The sequence below is a fragment of the Chlorocebus sabaeus genome, chromosome 22 (genome assembly GCF_047675955.1).
Source record: "Chlorocebus sabaeus isolate Y175 chromosome 22, mChlSab1.0.hap1, whole genome shotgun sequence".
In the NCBI taxonomy this organism is placed as follows: domain Eukaryota; kingdom Metazoa; phylum Chordata; class Mammalia; order Primates; family Cercopithecidae; genus Chlorocebus; species Chlorocebus sabaeus.
In genome coordinates, this window is record NC_132925.1 from 84727684 (window position 1) to 84747493 (window position 19810).

At 41.6% G+C, this 19810-nt stretch overlaps 1 protein-coding gene across 4 annotated transcripts in view; it reads right to left on the reverse strand.

The window, feature by feature from the left end:
- CACNA2D3 (calcium voltage-gated channel auxiliary subunit alpha2delta 3) overlaps nt 1-19810 on the reverse strand; it is a 948786-nt gene that overhangs the window by 49096 nt on the left and 879880 nt on the right. For all 4 annotated transcript variants that reach the window (XM_073010036.1, XM_073010035.1, XM_073010037.1 and 1 more), the window contains 4 exons: nt 15286-15361; nt 12302-12354; nt 10736-10791; nt 1796-1907 (listed from right to left, as the gene is read on the reverse strand). In XM_073010036.1, the coding sequence (XP_072866137.1) occupies nt 1796-1907; nt 10736-10791; nt 12302-12354; nt 15286-15361 (297 nt within the window). The remainder of the gene's footprint in view (nt 1-1795; nt 1908-10735; nt 10792-12301; nt 12355-15285; nt 15362-19810) is intronic.

Here is a 19810-nt window from a genome sequence, read left to right on the forward strand (position 1 = left end):
GGTTCAATGGTAAATTTTATATTCTTTCTATTTTATGACAATAAAAAAAGTCCTTTAGCAAACATACTTAACATGTAATTATTGGAAGCACTTCCTTTAAATCAGGAATGAGACATGGTTGCCTAATCTCATTGCTTCTATTTAACGACGTGTCAGAAGTATAGTGCAATAAAACAGAAAACAATAATTAAGTATGGAGATTAGAAAGTAAACGTTTCACAAATGATATTATGGTCTATGCAAAAAGTCCAAGAGCATCCATACCCAAACAAGTCGATCTCAAAGAGCATTTAGCAGTGTGTTGGATACAATATTCAATATACAGAAATCAGTGATATGTTCATATACTAGTACTTACAAATTAGAAAAGTAGTTTTAAATATATACTATTTATGATAGAAGAAAAACTATGGGGTATGTAGGTATAAATATATAAAGTTATAAAATTGTATTAAAAGGCATAGAAAAGGCATGTAACTAAAGAGACATACTTAGTTTATTAATGGGAAGTCCAATTATTATAAAAAACAGCAATTATCTTTAAATTGACCTACCACTTACAGAAATTTTAATCAAAACCCTATCAAAATTCATGGAAATGGGCCAGGCATGGTGCCTCATGCCTATAATCCCAGGACTTTGGGAGACTGAGACGGGTGGATCATGAGGTCAGGAGATCGAGACCATCCTGGCTAAAAAGGTGAAACCCCGTCTCTACTAAAAATACAAAAAAAATTAACCGGGCGTGGTGGCGGGTGCCTGTAATCCCAGCTACTCAGGAGGCTGAGGCTGGAGAATGGCGAGAACCCAGGAGGCAGAGCTTGCAGTGAGCTGAGATTGCGCCACTGTACTCCCAGCCTGGGCGACTGGGCGAGACTCCGTCTCAAAAAAAAAAAAAAAAATTCGTGGAAATTAACAAGCTAGTTCCAAAATAAGTATTAACAAACCATAAGATATGGAAACAGATCTGCATATAGGTGGGAACTCAGCCCATGACTAGACTTACTTAAACAAAAAAGAAAGAAAGAAAAATTCTGTGCATTGTGTGCCTGTAGTCCCAGCTACTTGGGAGGCTGAGACAGGAGGATTTATTGAGCCCAGGAGTTTGAGGCCAGCCCAGGCAACATAGTAAGACCCTGTCTCTTAAAAAAAAAATAAATAAAAAAGGCATCTGTAAAGAGTCAAACCACAGAATAGGAAGACCCACATATAATGCATACGATTGTAAAGAAATAGTATCCGAAAGAGAAAGAACACCCAAATCAATAAGAATAGATCTAACCACCCATTCGGGAACTGCCTAATTGGAATAAAGAGGTCAGAAACCCCAAATAACCAATAAAACCATTAAAAGAGGCTCCATCTCATTAGCAATCAGGGAAATGCATACTCAATCACCAAGAAACATTTCCAATTTATCAGGTTTGGGTAAATCCTGAAGGCTTGTGCCTTCAGTAAAGATACATAAGGACATTCTCGAACACACAGTTCAAATTGCCAACTGTCAATTGAGAAAGCACCAATAAGAACTTTCTCAAAACATGAACAAACTGACCTACACATCTCCTATACTGCAGGATGTATTTTCATGCATTCTGAATGCTTCCCAGCGTTTAGAATATCTTATAAAGCCAAGTGGTGTTTCTTCTAAGCTGATAGAAATACTTCCTTACACAAGAGGGCAGCCATGTTTTCTATTGGTGTAACTGTGCCTGCAAGTCACAGAGACCTATCTGGGAAAGTTCTGTGCCGAGCAGAAAGGTGTAGGGGGTTAGAGGGTGGGGGGATGGCTTACTTGGAGCAGTCTTCACAAGCAATATTCCCTGTAGTCTCCTTGATGGTGCGCTCAGAGACAAATGCCGGATATTCAGTATCACAAGGCTCCAGGGTCTGTTTCAATTTCTGGGCTGTAGGGATAGGGGGAAAAAAAAGGTAAAGAATGCAAGGCACAGGCTCAATATTGTGACTGGCAGCCCACAGCAACCCAGAACACAGTTCCGCTTCTGCTGCTCTGTGATTTTTCTAGCACAGCATAATGCATTATTTTCTAATTAGTCAAGTGATTTCATCTGCCAAGCAACTCTATAAGCTATAATTCTTCCAACAGTTGTGTTGGCTTGATCAGCTATCATTTATGCATCACAAGAATTCAAATTTCTGGGACAACATCAGTCACCGGGTCTCTGACCTCAGACTTACTCAAACTTAGCAACGACACATATGTATATCTGAATAAATGAATAAGTTATACCATATTATTTAGGGTGAGACAAAGGTCATGATACAATTGCATGGTTTTATTATAGAAAGAAAATTGAAATATGAAATAGTAAAATACGTAATGTCTTTGAAGCACAGCCATGAACCAAATCCTACTATTATGAAGCTCTTTGTCCAATAATATACCATGTCAATTTTAAAGCACTAAATAACCCTGGTATGTGGATGAGCACATAGTAGGTGCTCGGTAGAGGCTTGGCAGTTGATTGTCCAGTGGGCAAGATCCAAAACCTCACTAGGTCTCAATTTTCTTATTTGTAAATTGAGGATAATCAAGTTCTATCAGAAGTTGATGTGAGAAGTAAATAAAACAATGTATGTTGACTACTTTGTACAGTACCTGAAACATAATGAGTGTTCAGTAAATGTCAAATAATGATAATAATAACAATAGCAACAATAACAAAGATAACAGTATCATTCTAATGAAGCCATTGTGACATTATAACGATGACAATAATGATAGACACTACAGCATAGTGGTTAAGCGTGAAGGCTCTGAAGTAAGAGAAGTTTGGAGTACGAATCCCTGCTCTGCTACTTCTAGTGAATCCTCACCGTTCTCATCTGTAAAATGGGGATGCTAGTAGTACAGGTACTCTTCACAGAAGGTCTACTTGTTAGCATTTCCCCCAAAGAACGCTTATAGATTTCCAATACCACAGTTTGTACAAAGCCTTCAGTTATTGTTTTTGTAGGAAAAAAAATTGTATTTACATTTACAATTCCAAAATTCAATAGGATTTTAACAAAACTGTGTGTGAACAAAGTCTCATGTTACATTCCAAATATAACTGGTTGGTGGGCAGAACTACAGGGAGATGTTTTGTCCACTGTCCATGTGGGATGCTGCTGGCACTAAGTGAGCCGTCAGTGATACTGCACAAAAAACAACTGTGGGGTAACAACCAAACACTTGTGGGGTGATCAGGAAGCGATTCTAAGCATTTGTAGTATCCTAACATGATGGTTTCTTATATGTAGGCTTTTCACTGAGGTTTAACTATTTTGAGGAAATTGGTTGAGGGTTTGGGGTTGGAGCACAATGCATTTAATCTTTATTATTTAAAACAAAAGGAAGTAGACTCTTCATCAGCTCTTTCACTCAGAATATAGAATTTTCAGTAACTGATCGCTGACATTAAGGGGAAATGTCTATAGTAACCTCACAGGATCGTTCTGAGGAATAAATGAACAAAAGCACGTACAGCTCTTAGCAGAGTGAAGCATGCACGCACTTTTGCCCACCTACATGCATACACACAGCCTTCATGAAATGCTACTCATTAGCAAGTGTTACCATCCACAGGCCAGAGGCTGGCTAGTTCTGTAGTAGCTAAAAGCACCAATTCCAGGCAATGAATCCTGCCACTGCTGTGTGACAGCAGGTGAGCTTTTAACCGTTTTACACCTTAGTGTCCTCATCAGCTAAATGGGAATAGCAGTACCAAGCTTGTGTGGTTGTTTGAGAATCAAACGAATTACATGGACAGTAGCTGTCACGCTGTGAGTGCTGCTTAAGTGTATGTTTTTACCACCATCGTGACTCCTGCTGTACTTGTGCTATTTTATGGAGTCAGGCTTTTTGAACCATCACTTTTTGATAGAAAAGGCAAGCAAATGGCTGCCTCTCTGACTCCTGATTCCACTGATTGTACAGTGCTGGTAGTCATTCTCCAGAAAGGCCAGGTTCCAAACACTGTCCCTTTGTCCCCAAGATACTAGTTCATTGGACGGAACATTAAATGCCTGCTGAATACAAGAATGACTCTCCTGAATAGTGTTTTCAAACATAAAATAGAATACGATGGGCCAAAAAATGTGAGAATCTCTGTCCCTTGTGACACATTTCTTTCTTGCCTTTCAGATGGAGGGTAAGGTGAATTTTAGGTGCTCCAGGCCCAACAGTAACAACACAGAAGAGCCACGTGGTGGGAACATCATTCTTTTCCCAAATCTTTTTCAGTGCCTCTGTTTTGTAAGGAGGACATCTTTGTTTGACAGTAGGGAGTTTCTACCACCTTTCTATCTTTTACACTCCTTTCTTTCATTTGCTCTCCTCTCCCTTTAAGCTGAAGCGACCAAACACAAAGCTCATAGGATATGGCTAAAATTTGGTAACACTTTTTATTTTCATGGTTCTTATTCTTACAACTGATTTCTCTGTGTGGCAAATCATTCTGGTTTTCAGTTTATAAAACTTTCTTTTCATAGTTAAATTATTTGAATTTAAAAAAGTGAGTCCCTTGAAATGAAATAAAGATTTAAGTATACAATAGCTTAGTATACAATAGCTTATAAGTGGAAGCGGCACAAGCATGCAGACGGAATATAAAAACCTAATGATGGCATAACAGCTAAATTTATGGAGAAATTGCTGCGTTCCAGATGCTGTCCTGCTTAATATGTATTAATTTATTTAATAGTAAAATATGACAAAATTAAAAAATAAACCATGAGGTATGAACAGTTGTTATCTGTTTTGCAGATGGTGAATGGAGGAAAAAGAATGAGGGTAAATTGCCCAAATTCATCCACTGAGTATGTGGCAGAACCAAAATTTGACCTTGGGCTGTCTGGCTCCAGCGTGTGTATGTTTAACTGCTCTGTGAAGTTCGGCCAATGAAAAAAAATAAGAAAGGTCTTTGGGTCAGGCTGAGATAGGCAGCACACGTGATTTGAATAAGCTTGATAATTGCACCATCTCTAATTCTAATTGTCTGGGCCCAGTTACAATGGAATGAGTCCAGTACTCTCAATGGTGGGACTCATTTGGCTCTGATCCTTTCTGGAGATGAAATTCTTTTTCCTTTGACAATCGTAGGGCACTCCATGCTGATATGGTGATAAACCGTTGGGTCTATTTGCAGCACGACTATTGGCTGGAAGTTGCTTGATGTGCTTTTGGGAAACGTGAATTATCGTATAAAGCCATGGTCACATTTAATTTAAATAACATGGCTAGAACTTACTTTGTCTAGAGTGCTATGGAAAACACCACATATATGTGCAGTCACTATTATTTATCTATGGAGTTTCAAACCAATAACTGAGGCTGCTTGCAATCTACTGGATACTATTTTTGTTGTTGTTGTTGGAGACAGAGTCTCACTCTGTCCCCCCGTCTGGAGTACAGTGGTGTGATCTCGGCTCACTGTAACCTCCGCCTCCCGGGTTCAGATGATTGTCCTGCCTTAGCCTCCCAAGTAGCTGGGATTACAGGCATGCACCACCATGCTTGGCTAGTTTTTTTGTATTTTTAGTAGAGACAGGGGTTTCACCATGTTGGCCAGGCTGGTCTCGAACTCCTGGCCTCAGTGATCCGCCCATCTTGGCCTCCCAAAGTGCTGGGATTACAGGTGTGAGCCACCGTGCCTAACCCTATTGGATACTGTTTTAAGTCTTAGGCACTCAGAACTCACATCTTACAAAGCTGTAGGTAGTCAAGGATCACTGAGCTCAGTTTGGCTGACTCCTTCTTTTTCCAGAAGGGAAAAATGAGGTTCCAGAAGCAGACACTGTCTGCCGTGGGTCCCACAGAGAGTGACTTATCACAATCATCATTAACTCACACAGCAAACCACCACCACCTTCACCATCAATCTTAACTATGCACTTACTACATGCCAAACCCTGTGCCAGGCCCTTAGCATGGGCAGAATCCTCATCACCACAGAATAAGCAAGTCCTTGCTACTGTCCCGTTTTGCAGATGAAGAAACTAAAGCTCAGAAATGAAGACACTTGCCCAAGGTCACACTGCAGTGAGTGATGGGGTCCAGATGTGAGCCTGGCCCTCACATCCTGGAGCCCACACTGCTGTGCCTCCTGTCCCAGTTACGCCGATGTCACAATGACCTATCAACCACTCATAATGAAGCACCCAAGGGAGCATCCGCACAAGTGAATTTCTTTACTTTTCCCTTAGCAACAAATGTCCCTGATGAGAATAACTGACTTGGGTTCACAGTAATTATGTGCAGACAATTGGCAATGAATAGATTTGCCATTTGAAAAGCCTTCCTCTTCTTTTGTTTCTGTGAATGCACCCCTGTTCACAACCGGGTGCCAGCAAGCTCTGTTCTCTTTGTGCAACTTCACCAAAATGATACCTTTGTGATAATCAAGCAGAAATGGGCTTCCACAGTCCTCTTCATTAAGGAAATGGAGCAGATAAACAGTGTAATTATGGATTCCATTTTTAACTAAAACAAAGATGTATGTCTCAGCTCAGGGTCTTTATCTAGTGAGGGAATGGTAAATTTAGAATGAAGAAACCTTGCAAGTCAATAGCATATGGTGCCTGAAACATGTCCCTCCTTATGCCGGGTCTGGGATTTATATTTACATTTAATAAGATATCCCAATGACAGCAATCCTGTGGATGAATGAGTTCACCTTTGCTTCTTTTCATTTCTTCATCCATAAAATGGAAAAAGTCATATGATGCCCAGCAGAGGGCTGTCGGCTGGAATGAGACAATTCCAGTGCAGTAGCTGCAGCTCTCGCTGTCATCATTAGCTGAGGGAGGTCTTGGCTTAGGTCTGAGTCCATTGCCTCTTAGCTGTCTGACTTAGGTGCTTCAGAGAGGCGTGGCAGGAAATTCTAGCAGTCCCCACCTCTCAGGTATGTTGAACGGATCTGAAGATAATCTATGTGCCAGCTCTCTGGAAATGGCAAAGCACTTATGTAGCAGCACACCATGCATCAACGATGCAATTATGTGACAAAGTCTCTCTGTAGTCTGTGGAAAGGAGGTCTCACAGTCTGGCAGTGGAGTCAGAGGACATGCTGAAATGATCTATTCAGGGTCCTTTCTACAAAGCTCCTTAAGACAGAAAATAGAGAACTAAAGCACCATATTATTCCTTTCAGCTGAAAACTTGACCACTTTTGGTCCAGCTGGGGTGGGGGTGGCGAAATTGCAGAATGGGAGTCTTCACAAGTATCTCTCAACATCGAGGGTGCAGAGATCACACCCTGCTCCCTCAGTCACTGTCCCCTACTCTGCACCCCTCAGTCGGGGCCAGGGTTTCTCAACAGTGGCACTATTGATATTTTGAGTGGGATATTTCTTTGTTATGGGGGCTGTCTTGTGTGTTGCAGGATATTTAGCTGCATCCCTGGCCTCTAGCTACCAGATTCTAGTAAGAACCCTCCCTCCCATGCTATGACAGCAACATGTCTCCAGTCATTCCCCTGGGAGGCAAAACTGCCCCCATTTGAAAACCACTGTTCTAGGCAAAGATCACAGTGAATGGCATTCAGTAAAAACTCTAGAATCCATAGGACCAAAATAACAGTATGGCTAGATGTCTGTGGTGGCAGGTCACGGAAAAGGGAAACAGGTCAAGGTGAGGATGAGGGAAGTGGGAGTGAACGCAGACACGAAGAGAAGGGAACGTCCTCACAAGGTATGAAGAAGAATGCCAAAAAGTAAACCACTGAAAATAACAAGCTTGCTGCCCTCAGCCCTGTGCAAACTCCTAAGAAATAACCAGATATCTCAGTTAAACAAACCACCGCCACCACCCAAAGCATGAGCGCCCACCCACCATGCATGGCGTACTTGCACAAGGGCTTGGCATGCATTGCTTAATCCACTTCTCACAGCCACATGATGTCTATTGTTTCCTCTGCTGACAAACGGAACCAAAGCCGAGAGAGACCAAGTGACTTGCCCAGAACCTCACAGCAAGCAAGAAGCAGAGAAAGGCTGCCCAGGGTGCCTAACCACTAAGTTCAAAAGCTGCTCCGGCCTCTGAGAGCTCACAGTCTGATTCAGAGGGAGAGGGGATTTGTCTCCAGGTCACTGGTGCCACAGAGAGAGCAGCCATTTAACCAACTTGCAACCCATTTTCTTGGCCTCTATTGATTTTCTTATTTTTAAAAAATATCATTTATCTCTCTTCACTCTTCACTCCTATTAGTAAAACTGTGGAAAAGTGAGTCGAATAAGAAAAGCAAATGGTAAAAGATAGCCAAGTGCCCATTTAGTAGGTCCCTCCTTGTCTTTCTTTTTTCAAATCACGCGCAATGTCAACAAAAGCAAGTTGACACTACAGATAAAATTTCCTTTCGGGGACAAGACAGTCCTCTTCGCCTAACTCATACGTTGGTGTTTGTTTATTGACTCCCTATTTCCCATACCAACTGCTGACCCCAATTAGCTCCCTATCTCCTTCCTCCCACCATTTTATATGTTTTTGTGTATATACGGTTTTGTATCTTGGGTTTTGTCTTGTTTTGTTATAATCTCATGAGCATTTATTAATTTCATCAAAAAGTTTTCAGAAACAGAATAAGTTGTCTTTCTGTGGATGGGTTGCAATTTATTTTAAAATGGCCTTTATTGTTAGACATTTAAAGAGACATTTAAAGACATTCAAAGAGACATTTAAAGAGACATTTAAAATGTATTTACAATTATAAATTCTCTGGTGATGATCATCCTATCATAGAAACCTTTGTTCCCATCCAGGTTTATGTCCTCAGGCTAATTTATACAAGTGGGATTTGGGGCAGTCACTGTCACTCAGTACCCAACCCAGCAGGGAGGAGCAAGAACTGAGTCCAAGCCCTGGGGGTCACCAGACCAATGTGCGTGTGTGTGGATGCAAGCAGAGCACAGGGGCCCTGCTCCACTGGGCTGTCAGTGTCCCAGGGCAGAGCCAAGCCTGGACAGGCATGGATTAGGCTCCCAGTTATCAGACAGTGAACTATGCGGGCATCAGCAGGGGCAGGACTCACTGAGCAGATTCTGCTCCATCTCATGTTCTAAGCAGAAATCAGAGAGTTCTTGGATTCCAGCAAAATGAGCCTATTTGTAAGTTACAAAGCCATGACTATAGTGACCCTAATGGTCATGCTTAGCACCAGAAAGATTTGTTAGGATATTGAATCAGCAAAGATAAAGCACCTACTGTGTGCTCAGCACCAGTTAGATGTTAAGCAAGAACAATATTTAAAACATAGCTCCTACCATCAAGAAATGCTAGGTTAGCGTAAAACACACACAGTGAGGCAATAATGTTAAAGAAGACATAGGATCACGCATGAGCTGACTGGGGCAGGAGCAAGAAGAAAATGTTCATTCTGCCTGAGGGAGTTGAGGGAATCCTCACAGACTGGGATCTTAAGGGAAAGGAAAGGGAATGTTAGATTAAAATAGATCCAGCATCTGGGGAAATGCTGATATGTGACTAATCAATCTCTTTTTTAAAAGACAGATAGTTAGAAATAATAAGAATGGTAATAGCCTACTAGTCCCTGGCCTCCCAGGTGGGAAAATGAACATGAATGCATGAAGGCAAGAAAGAACAGAGTGTATCTGAGAAATAGCACGTGAGTGGGCAGGCCTGGGGCAGACTGCTGGAGCCAGCGTTCATTAAGAATCACTGGATTTGTAGGCAATCATCATCACTGTCATGGTCATAGTGTCACCACCGTTATAATTACAGATGCTTTCTTTTATGTATTGATTTTCCTTCCCACTTTTATTGTAGGTGTGGAGGGTACATGTGCAGGTTTTTTACATGGGTCAACTGCATGTCTCGAGGGTTTGGTGTACAGATTATTTCAGCATCCTGGTAGTCAGCGTAGTACCCAATGGGTAGTTTTTCCATCCTCACCCTCCTCCCACCCTCCACCTCAATTAGGCCCCAGTGTCTGTTTTCCCTTCTTTGTGTCCATGTTTACTCAATGTTTACCTTACTTATACGTGAGAACATGCAGTATTGCTACTATTTTTTGAGGACTTATGTTTCAGTCACTGTGGTCAGCATGTAACATTGATTTCTCATAGCATTAAACACACATGCACACAGACACACAGACACACAGACTCACTTCCTAAGATAAATATTATTTTTCCCACTGTGCTTAGCAAAGGGAAACTGAGCCTTGGAGACAGATCAGCTGACATGCCCAAGGTCAACCCTGAGCCAGGACTGAAACCTATTCTGAGCTAACTCCACAACCCATGCCTCCAAGAGTCTCTACTAATTTACACCCTCCTCAAATCATCAAAGGTATTTGAGAAGGGAGAGGAATGTCATCAGATTTATGTTCTATGAGGGTAACTGTGAAAATAAAAATAGAATGGCTAATCATTCATTTAGCCCGAGACACAGGCAGTGTGTCTGTCTCTCTTCTATTTCAGCATTGCCCATGAGCTTTCTGAAGAATTTACCTGTGCAATGTATGACCTCAAAGCCTTAGTTAAGGAAACAGGTCAAGATGTACATTTAACATGGGCTGAATGAAGCCTGTGGAATTCTGTGTCAGACTAGATAGCACAGCACTTAGCACAAAGGGTGTCTTTTTGCTGACAGAGCTGAAAAATCATTACTTTGTCCTGGGGAATTTTCTGAGCCAGCACATCCCTGATGAAAAGTAGCCGGTGAACCCAGCGCTCATCCCTCCAAGCTGGGAAACAGAAACCAGTTGCCACTCACCTTTAGCTGTCATATCGGAGTGCCACCAACTGCAGAGGTTAAACTCCACCAGGAACCTAAACAGATTGTGGAAAAGCCCAATGTTACTTCGTCATCCATGCCTGTATCACAGAACAGTGACTTTCTGTATTCTTCAGCATCGCTTACCTCATTTGAGAACATCACAATTTGCAGATATCAACACAGTTGGCTGAGTTATCACTGAATATTCACTGGGGTTTATCTTTCTTGTGAAAGGCTATTTTATCCCCAAAGCCAGGTTCACCTGGACTCAAAGATTCCTAGATGAGGAATAACCTGCTGTATAGGCTGAAATACTTTCCTCATTATTGTTCACCAGTTATTCAATCTTAGTATCATCTAATTTGATTCCACAGTAAAAAGCCAATTTCTAAAGAGCTTCTCCTCCCTTAGTTCAGAAATACAGATAGAATATTCTCCTCTGCCAAGACTATGATCTATAGTAATGAAAGATGCTTTCAAAATGAATACTGCTACTTGAACTTGTTTAAGCCCCCTCCGTGTGTGTGTGTATAGAGGGGAGGTGGAACAGACTTCTCTCTATGAAATTATGTCTCACTGCAACCTCATAAAAATCAACATTTCTCAATGGCTGGTAAAGAATACAAAAACAATACAAATTATCCTCCAAATAGATGGAGAGAGATCAAAATTCGGTCATTTGTTTTTCAGGCTTATGGCTACTATTCCTAGCAGCTCTCTCTCAATCTAAATCCCACTATTATTGTTAATGTTCTTTCTCTGCCTCATGTGTATATGGAGAATTTACTTCCCATTTGAATTCACAAACTGTATTAAATTAATAGAGGTTACCTTAAATTAAGAGGACAGTGACTATCCATCAAATGGCATGAAATTTGCCTCAAACCCACAGAAGTGGAGTCTAAGCAGGGGAAATAAGAATGAGAGAGTTTGGCGCAACTTAAACAATCTTGTTTACATGTTCATCTAAGAAATTCTTCCCTTTTGTGTGACACAGTGTTTCTGTAATGTGTCTAATACCTAGTCTGAAAGTCAAGACTTTCATCTTTGTGCCATTTCAAGTGTTACTTAAGTCATAGATGCAACGAGCACCTCCAAATAAGACCATAGTTTGACAGGAAAAACAATGAAATCACACCTGAGGAAGCCCCCAGCCGTAGCTGACAATCTCACACATCTCCCATTCCTGCACAGGCCAAGGCAGCCAAAGTAGCCCGGTGGACAGTCACAGCAGTGTGCTCTTCTGACCACAGCCCACCCAGGCTGCAGTCAAAACAGCCAGACATCCATGTGAAATTGAACAGTAACCACAATAAGTAAATTTAGTTGTATATTGCAAACTGTTAATCTGCTAAAGTATGACAGAATAGCCAAAGGAGTGATCATGAATCACTTAATAAAAGATCATTTTTGGTCTCTGTGTTCAATAGTTTGAGATGTTCAATGAAGTTAGAGCACTAGGAATCTAACGGTTATTGAAAGCATGACTCACAATCTCTAAGTTCACTTTATGATACAAAAAGGAAAATATTAATCCTTTTCAAAAAGGCAGATTTTACTTACAAGACAAGTTCTGTCATGATCCATTTTACTGCAGAGAGGAAGGCATTATAAGGCTGAAGAGAAGAATTCAGTACATTAAAAACAATGTATTGCACACAAAATTTGTAGCTTAATTTAGGGCTTTACATAAGGACAATGTTATTCTTCTAGAGAGATTGATATCATGTTAAAAAACAGTGGCGTTCTAGCTAAGGGAAGAAAATTGTTGGATACTGTATCCTAAAACTAACATTTTAAAACTTTGAACTCCACTCCAGTGAGATGTGATTTACAAGTAAAATAAACCTGATCTAATACAAGGGTTATCAGTAGGAGGAAAAAGGAAGTTCAGCACCCGATGCTTAAACCTTTACCCTCTAGGGGCTAATATTTTGAAGCTTAATGCTGAGGGGGCTGGAATCATATAACTAATTTCAAATGGTAATTTGCAGGGCAGCCTCTTGGAAAGGTGATTCCCTGTTCTCCATCACTGTATGTCATTCATTAAAATAAGCAAAAATTGCATACACCTGATTTTAATGCCGTCCATGAATTATGTAGGATTTAAGTTGCCTTTTTTCACACTTACATATTTGGACTTGAAAAAAATGATAACCATATAAACATGTGATTTTATCCTTGCTGAAAATCCCCTTCACTCTATAAAAGAAGGCATTGAAAGCCTAATCTTTATTTCAGAATATTTTAATTAAAAAAAGCAGTTGGATTGTTTACTCTGTGATATTTCCTATGTGGATAATTCAATTTCCTGAATTCTGGAAAATACCAAGTCTCCCCCTCAGTTGGTTCTTTGTACCTAGCTATGCCAGTTATGTGACTGGGGTGTGGACTTGAGAGACAGGCAATGACACTAGCAAATCCCGGGCTCTGGGCTCCAGATGTCAGGTCCAGAAGAATCTCAGAACCTTCTGTGGTTGCCTTTAGATATCAGAGAAGTGAAATGCATGCCAAATCCTGGCTCTGCAGCTATAGCTGCTTAATCCCACCTTCTGAGTATTTTAATTATAAGAACTAGAAGTGAGAATGGAGGAATTATCCAGTTTTAAATGAAACAAGAACAAATTTACATGCCCCCAATCATTCTCAAAACTTTCCCAGTCCGGCCAGAAAGTAAATGTGCAGAACAACAACAACAACAACAATGCTGAGGCTCTTCCAAGCCCACCCAGATTTCAGACTTGGTGTATCTCTTGCTCTGATTCGACTGAGTGCTTCCACATCATTCCTTGAATCACAGGGTTCTGGGCCGCCAGGATTAGGGTCAGATAAGGATGTGAACTTTTAACAGTTTCCTGAAACCACACTTTGCAGTCCTGCGGTTCTGCCATTACATTTTATGGCTTGAAAAATAATCATCTTGCTTTCAAAAAGACCGGCGTGGTCAGACTATGGGACAATGTTGTGTCTTTGTACCTGCTGGGATGGGTAATGTGGGTCAGGGGGAGGAGAGAGTAAATAAAAGGATTAAGGAAGCTTTGGAGGTTGAGGGGGAAAGAGGGCAGTAGCAGGGGCAGCTCGCTTTGAGGCCAGGGGAAGGCATTCCGTGCCAGGCATTGGCTCAATATATGAGTAAACAAAGGGATTATGCAAATATGGGATTAAAAAATTTAAATGCACATTATCATTTAAAAGCATAAAGCCACTAAGCTTTTAAATCTAATGATGAAAACATACCTTAGGAACGTTTAATGTCTGGAACTATTCATGCTAAGGTTAGGGGAGTTGGGTTTAGAAAGACATAGTGAGTCTCACTAAAAAGCTGTATTTTTCTAAATATTCATCCCTTTAGTTGCCTCTCACAAATGTGCCAGCTCTGAATCATTTCTTGCTCCCTCAGTGTAGGAGAACTGTGTTAATTATTTGGTTTTTAAATAATCCCCTTGTAACATCTTACATCTGCAAATTAGAAAGTACATATATTTTAAAGCCAAAATAGCTTTTAAATGTTGTGTTTCAAACAAAATTTTAGGTTAATTTTTGGTATTTACAAAACAATAACATTGTAAGGGTTATATTTAAACACATATGACAGACTATCCAGAGGTACACTAGATCTTTTTTTTTTTTCTGTGTTTTTAGGTATTGCTGGCCATATTTACATTGTCTATGCATTGTAAATTACATTTTTAATTTGGGAGTAAGTGATAACAGTTAATTTCTGGCCATCTGAAAGCCAATTTCTAATGGCACAATAGCTATGCTGATTGATCCTCATCTGTGACATCACCAAGGAATCAGCTCCAGGGAAAATGATGCTGAAACCCGGTGGCATGATTAGGGGAGAGGGAATATCTGTGATCAAAATGGGAATTAGGACACAAGCTCACAACTCCATTACAAACTAAAAGGAAAAGTTCTGTTGAACAAAACCAAGTTATTTTACATACAAATGGGAGAATTAACAAAACTTCTCCCTTTTTCTATCCATCACAAGGGGGTTGCTGCATTAATCCATCAAAGGCTTTAGACCCATTTTTCACTCATATAATCACTAGATTTGAGTTGAAACAGCAGTGACATTTTTAAATTAAATTTAATTTTTTTTTTTTTTTTGAGAGGCAGGCTCGCTCTGTTGCCCAGGCTGGAGTGCAGTGGCATGATCTTGGCTCACTGCAACCTCTGCCTTCCGGGTTCAAGCAGTTCTCCTGCCTCAGCCTCCTGAGTAACTGGGATTTTATAAGCACACGCCACCATGCCTGGCTAATTTTTGTATTTTTAGTAGAGATGGGGCTTCACCATGTTGGCAAAGGTGGTCTCAAACTCCTGATCCCAAGTGATTCAGCCACCTCAGCCTCCCAAAGTGCTGGGATAGCAGGTGTTAGCTACCGCGGCTGCCCTAAAGTGTTTTTTTAAATGAGTGAAGTCAAAATGTTCCTGATTTTGCGAAAAGATAAACTTGATTACTCCAAAGAGGAAGATAACACTCAGACAGGGAGAAAGACAGAAATATGCAGCTGTTTTCTGGGTGACAGCATAGTACTTACATCCAGGAGGCCATGGGCGCCATCACTGCTTTCCTTGTTGGCTCTACACATGGCTTGGTAGTCATAAAGGGTAATTCTACAGGAGAAAAATGGAAGGGAGCTTCGCTAAATAAGAAAACATGGGAACCAATTGATGCTATGTACTACAAGGTGAGCAGTCACTATCATCAAGGGCAACAGTGACAAACACCACGCAGCTCTAATGTGGATGACGAACAAGGAGCCCTGCAAAGGCCAGTGCTGGAGGCACAGTCATGTTATCACTTGGAATCTGAAGAACAAAGGGAACGAAGGTGTCGGGAAGGGTAGAAGGGGATGAGGACCCATCTAACTTGATGTAACAGTCATTTGGTCTGAAGAAGGATGGTTTGCATTGAGCAAGATATTCCAAAGGGAATGTGCTGTTCTGAACTGGATTCTAGGACCCGGATGGAATTTACCTGGGCCATGTCTCCAAGGGACAGGAGAACTAAGAAGAGCCACTTTGGGATAAAACATGGCAGGATTCTGTGTTTCTCAAGCACCAGGAAGCAGGTTTGGACCAGGATAAGCCCTGCACATTGACAATGTGTGGGAAACCAGTGGCTTACTAATTGTAATCCCCACTCCTTATTGTCACCACCATAAGAGTGAATGTATCTTATTTTGAAAACAGCATAGCTTATGAAACAAAGTGGACATTTTTTTTCCTACATTGGTGATAAAAGCTTTCATCCCCATTATGACCTTTACACAGTTGCAAAAATGTTTTACTTTAACATTATTCAATGTACTTTAATTCCCCCATCAACAATTCTACAAAGGAAAAGTGAATGGCAATTTCTGGTAGCACGTATTGGGACTCAGAAACCATCACCCTAAAATATGGTGCTTCGACATGAAGCAGTCTCAAGGTTTCTCTGACCTTGCTCCCTGTCTCCCTTACCCCACAGTCTCTTAATCCTGTTTCTCCCAAACCACAGGATGAAGCTGTTCTCTGAAGTTCCCTTTTCTACCTAAAAGCCAGATCTGCCAAAGAGGAATACAATTGCCTTTCCTGACATTTCATTCACCAGAGAAGAGAAGAGTACAACTCATATCACAGAGGAAGAGACTGAAAATTAAACACCGCACCTAGAGCCCAGACCAACTTCTCCCCAACCACTGTCAGCTCTCCATCCCATTCAACTTCCATTGAAATTATTTACTAACCATTGTCTGAGCAGTAGGCCCACTCGTTTCCCCCTCAAAGTCATTTATTATCCCTCAAGTAGCCCTATTTCCCACTCTCCCCTCCCTCTACGAAGATGGGCATTTAAGCATCTGTACCCCATTGGGTTACTGGGTAACCATTCTACTATGATTCCCCATGTTGTCCATATTAAAATACATTTTGTGTGCCTTTTTTTCCTATTCACCTGCCCTTTGTCAGTTCATTTTCAGCAAACCTTCGGTGGGTGATGGGGCAAGCTCTCCCTCTTTGCCCCTATACATGTTCCAGTATTTAGATGGCATGAACACCTTATCCCATGCTTGAAAGGTATAGCCAAAGGAGTCCGGCATTCCCACCCTTCCCTTCGGCATCCCCTCCCACCATGCCTAGAACCCCGAAGGAGAGACATGTAAAGTCCAGCCTGAGTTACATAACAACTGCCAGATGAGATTTTAAACACTTTAATACATGTGCTTCTACATGACTGGATGAAATTCTCCCTACAGGAATTCCTTCCTAGAATAGTACAATGGTTAATGTTGAGTGCACTTACTGCTGTGTTGGAAAGACCTCTAGATGTAAAAGCTCCATGCAGCAGGATTGGTGTTGGCTCTGTTTCACACCTACCTCTGGCACCTAGTACAGCACCCAACATACAGAAGGCATTCAGTTTTAAAAGGGTGAATGCATAAATGATTGCTTGATTGCACGAATGTTACACAGATGACGACACAACTGAGAACAAAGGGGCCAACTGCAAAATGTGATCTGGAGGCCTCCTTATCTGGACAGTAAGTTACGGATATTACTGATAAATGGATTAAACACAGTCGTTTGTGGGTACCAAGCAGAAAACCAGCCACATTTGACCAAATGAAAGATGAAAGCCAGCTCCTAACCAGCAGCAGCACATAGCACTCCTTGGGCAGCAAAGCCCAAGGGGATACCAGTGGTCACGTAGCTAGTCCTCAAGGTCTTTTCTTCATCAGAGTATTTCTTCACTGTCCTCTGGCTTTTTTCCTTACACAGATGCAAGCAAGAAGCTTTGAAGTTTTGTTTATACAAACAGAAATGAAGACCATAAATCAGCCAAACATTAGGCGTGGGGATGTCCCCGCACAAACTTCTCACAGAAATGCTCTCACCATTGACACAGTCCTAGCACTAACCCAGACACCGGGATATGTCACAGACTCAACTGCAGACCACAATGGACAACTCTAATTGGTCCCTGACTGGCCCGCCATGCCACGATCTCCATCCTCACTCAGGAGATTTCTACAGGTACCCCTGCAAGGACTTTCTAGCATTTGGCAAGATTTGGTATTGACTTATCCTTTTCCCACTGCCCAATGCTGTCTCTACAGCTAAAACATGTGCCAGAGCCAGGTGAGAGGCAGCATGGGGTTGAGAGGAACGTGCATGTACTTGGAGTCTCATAGCCATGGATGCAGGATGGCCATGGTTTCAAAAGTTGGTCCTGCCGTATATTCAGGGTGCATTCTCTCTCTCTCTCTTTTTTTTTTTTTTCTGAGATGAAGTCTCACTCTCTGTCACCCAGGCTGGAGTGCATTGGCGTGGTTTCGGCTCACTGCAACCTCTGCCTCCCAGGTTCAAGCGATTCTCCCACCTCAGCCTCCGGAGTCGTTGGGACTACAGGCGCATGCCACCACACCCAGATAATTTTGTTGTTTTAGTAGACATGGGGGTTCACTATGTTGGCCAGGTTGGTATCGAACTCCTGACCTTGTGATCCGCCTGCCTCGGCCTCCCAGAATGCTGGGATTACAGGCATGAGCCACCGTGCTCGGTCTCCAGGGTGCATTGTTGAGCAGCTTGCTGATACTCTTCAAAGGCTTCGTTTCCTGACTTATTAAACAGTTACAGAGACGTTCTGAGATCTAAATAATCAGCTGTGTAGAAGTACACTGAAAAATGCTCTAAGTGTGCCAACTTTGTTAAGATTCTTACAACAGAAGACTGATTTTATTCTTTGTTAGCGTTTGGGCTCTTAAAGCTGCGCTGTTCCCAAAGGCTCAAGGGAAGGCAGTGTGACACAGTGAAAATGCCATCTTTGAAGTCAGTAATACCTGAGCTCAAATCCTAACTCATCCACTTATACCAATGTCTTTTTAACCCTCTTGGTGCCTCATTTTCCTATCTGTGAAATGGTGAGAATAATGGCTACCTTATAGGGTAGTCACAGGGTTAAATAAAGTTATCTATGTGTTACATTCAGCACAGTGCCTGCTAGACAGGAAGTATTCAACAGGAAGCATGGCTATAGCTGCTGTTATAATTATTGGTATCTTTTCATTGCCACTACTAATTAATGGGCTGGTGTTTAATGCAATGGGAATTGACACAGGCATTACCCAGCTGGCTGAAAGATGAACAAGGCTCCTGGTATTCTTAGCTCACTGGCACAGACAATGCAGAGCAAAATCCATGCTTGCTACTGCAATACAAGGACACCATCAGAAGCTGTGCTGGTGTTACCAAGAAGATGATGCAGGAACTTCTGTCCGTGGGTTTCTTAGCGGAGGGCAGTGATAGCAACAGCTGATGTCTACTGAACTCTGTTTAGCAACCAAAAGCCAGGTACTCCTCTATATACATCCCTACAAGATAGATTATAATCATCTCCATTTTACAGAGGGGAAAACCAAGTCTTAGCCAGCCTACATAAATATTCCCAAATTCACATAGATCACTGGTGACAGAGCCAGATGTAGTAAGGGGCCAAGCTGAATCTACCTCCTTTTGCTCTCTGCTCAGAAGCAGGCTCTGGTAGATTCTAAGAAATGCTTAGACTTCAGACCTGTTCCCCAGCCCAGGGTCTTATTGGAATGTCACAAGAAACACTGCCCAAGATAAGGTCTCATAACCAATGTCCAGAATCAACTTTCAACCCAAGCTGAAGGGTTAATGAGGAGTCACCAGGCCAGACTGGACCAGTTGGCTGCACTTGTGAATACCTCTTACCATGGTAACTAGTCTGACAGATGGCAGAAAACTCAGGATTCTCCTTGGATCATTTTCAAAGGCTCTAGTTTACATGTTGGGGCTAAACTAAATTGCTCCAGGGCAGCCCCCAGGCCAAGGTTCCTGTCTTTTATTTATTGATTTATTTTTAAATATTACTTTAAGTTATAGGATACATGTGCAGAACGTGCAGGTTTGTTACATAGGAATACATGTGCCATGGTGGTTTGCTGCACCTATCAACCCATCATCTAGGTTTTAAGTCCCATGTGCATTAGGTATTTGTCCTAATGCTCTCCCTCCCCTTGTCCCCCACTCCTCTATTTCAAAAGGAGGCTTTCCCGATAC